Raw genomic sequence first — 920 nt, forward strand, 5'->3', positions numbered from 1 at the left:
TTTCGCTAAATACTATGGCTATCGCGCATCAATTTAAAATCTGGTTACTGAGAACGCTATTGGCTAGTTTCCCCTTTGGTTTCAGTATAAAAATTCTCATTTTAGAAATTTCATTTTCATTTTGACGTTTCAGCAGTGTGGAATAACATGACTCCGAAAGGTGTAAAGAAAGCAGGTCAACTCCAGAAAGTGGCCAAGTCTGGCGATCGCAGACGACGTCGTTTGAGGAAAGAATCGTTCGCTGGTTACATCTACAAGGTCTTGAAGCAAGTTCATGCTGATACTGGCATCAGCAGCAGGGCGATGTCAATCATGAACAGTTTTGTGAATGACATTTTTGATCGCCTTGCCGCTGAGGCGAATCATCTTGCCCAATACAATCAACGCCACACGATCACTTCACGGGAAATTCAAACGGCTGTCCGTTTACTTTTGCCTGGTGAACTTTGCAAACATGCGGTCAGCGAAGGGACCAAAGCTGTTAGCAAGTACAACAGTGGAAGGTAAACTGTGTTGCCAGCATATTTAAGTAAATAATAATAACCCAACGGTCCTTTTCAGGACCACATTTATTTTTATTCAAATCGATGAAATTCAGTAAATAAAAATTATACTTTTGTTAAAATATATTTTTCACGTACATAAAGGTAATTTTTACCAGTTAACCGAATGTTTAAGCATTAATGGGATACTGTAAACTAATAAGATTGTTTATAAAACATTTGAAATTATTGTTAAAAACTGTGTAAGCTGAAAGGGGCAAGGAAAAACCTCCATCGCAAATCGTTTCCCGCCTTTTTCCCCAGCCAATCATTTTTGAAAACTCAGTTGACCACTTACAGTTAAAGGTCAATTGCAGTTATGTATATAAAGGAGTGAACATTTATTTTGCTCTCAGTTGAGAGTTTTCGAGTAAAAAT

At 37.7% G+C, this 920-nt stretch overlaps 1 protein-coding gene across 1 annotated transcript; it reads left to right on the forward strand.

Moving 5' to 3' along the window:
- Positions 1–147: 147 nt before the first annotated feature.
- Tsp_15409 (histone H2B, gonadal) lies at positions 148–507 on the forward strand. Its single transcript, XM_003366438.1, has one exon. The coding sequence runs from the start codon at positions 148–150 to the stop codon at positions 505–507; it is 360 nt and encodes a 119-aa protein (XP_003366486.1).
- Positions 508–920: the final 413 nt, after the last annotated feature.

The sequence above is a fragment of the Trichinella spiralis genome (assembly GCF_000181795.1).
Source record: "Trichinella spiralis strain ISS 195 chromosome Unknown Scfld6008, whole genome shotgun sequence".
In the NCBI taxonomy this organism is placed as follows: domain Eukaryota; kingdom Metazoa; phylum Nematoda; class Enoplea; order Trichinellida; family Trichinellidae; genus Trichinella; species Trichinella spiralis.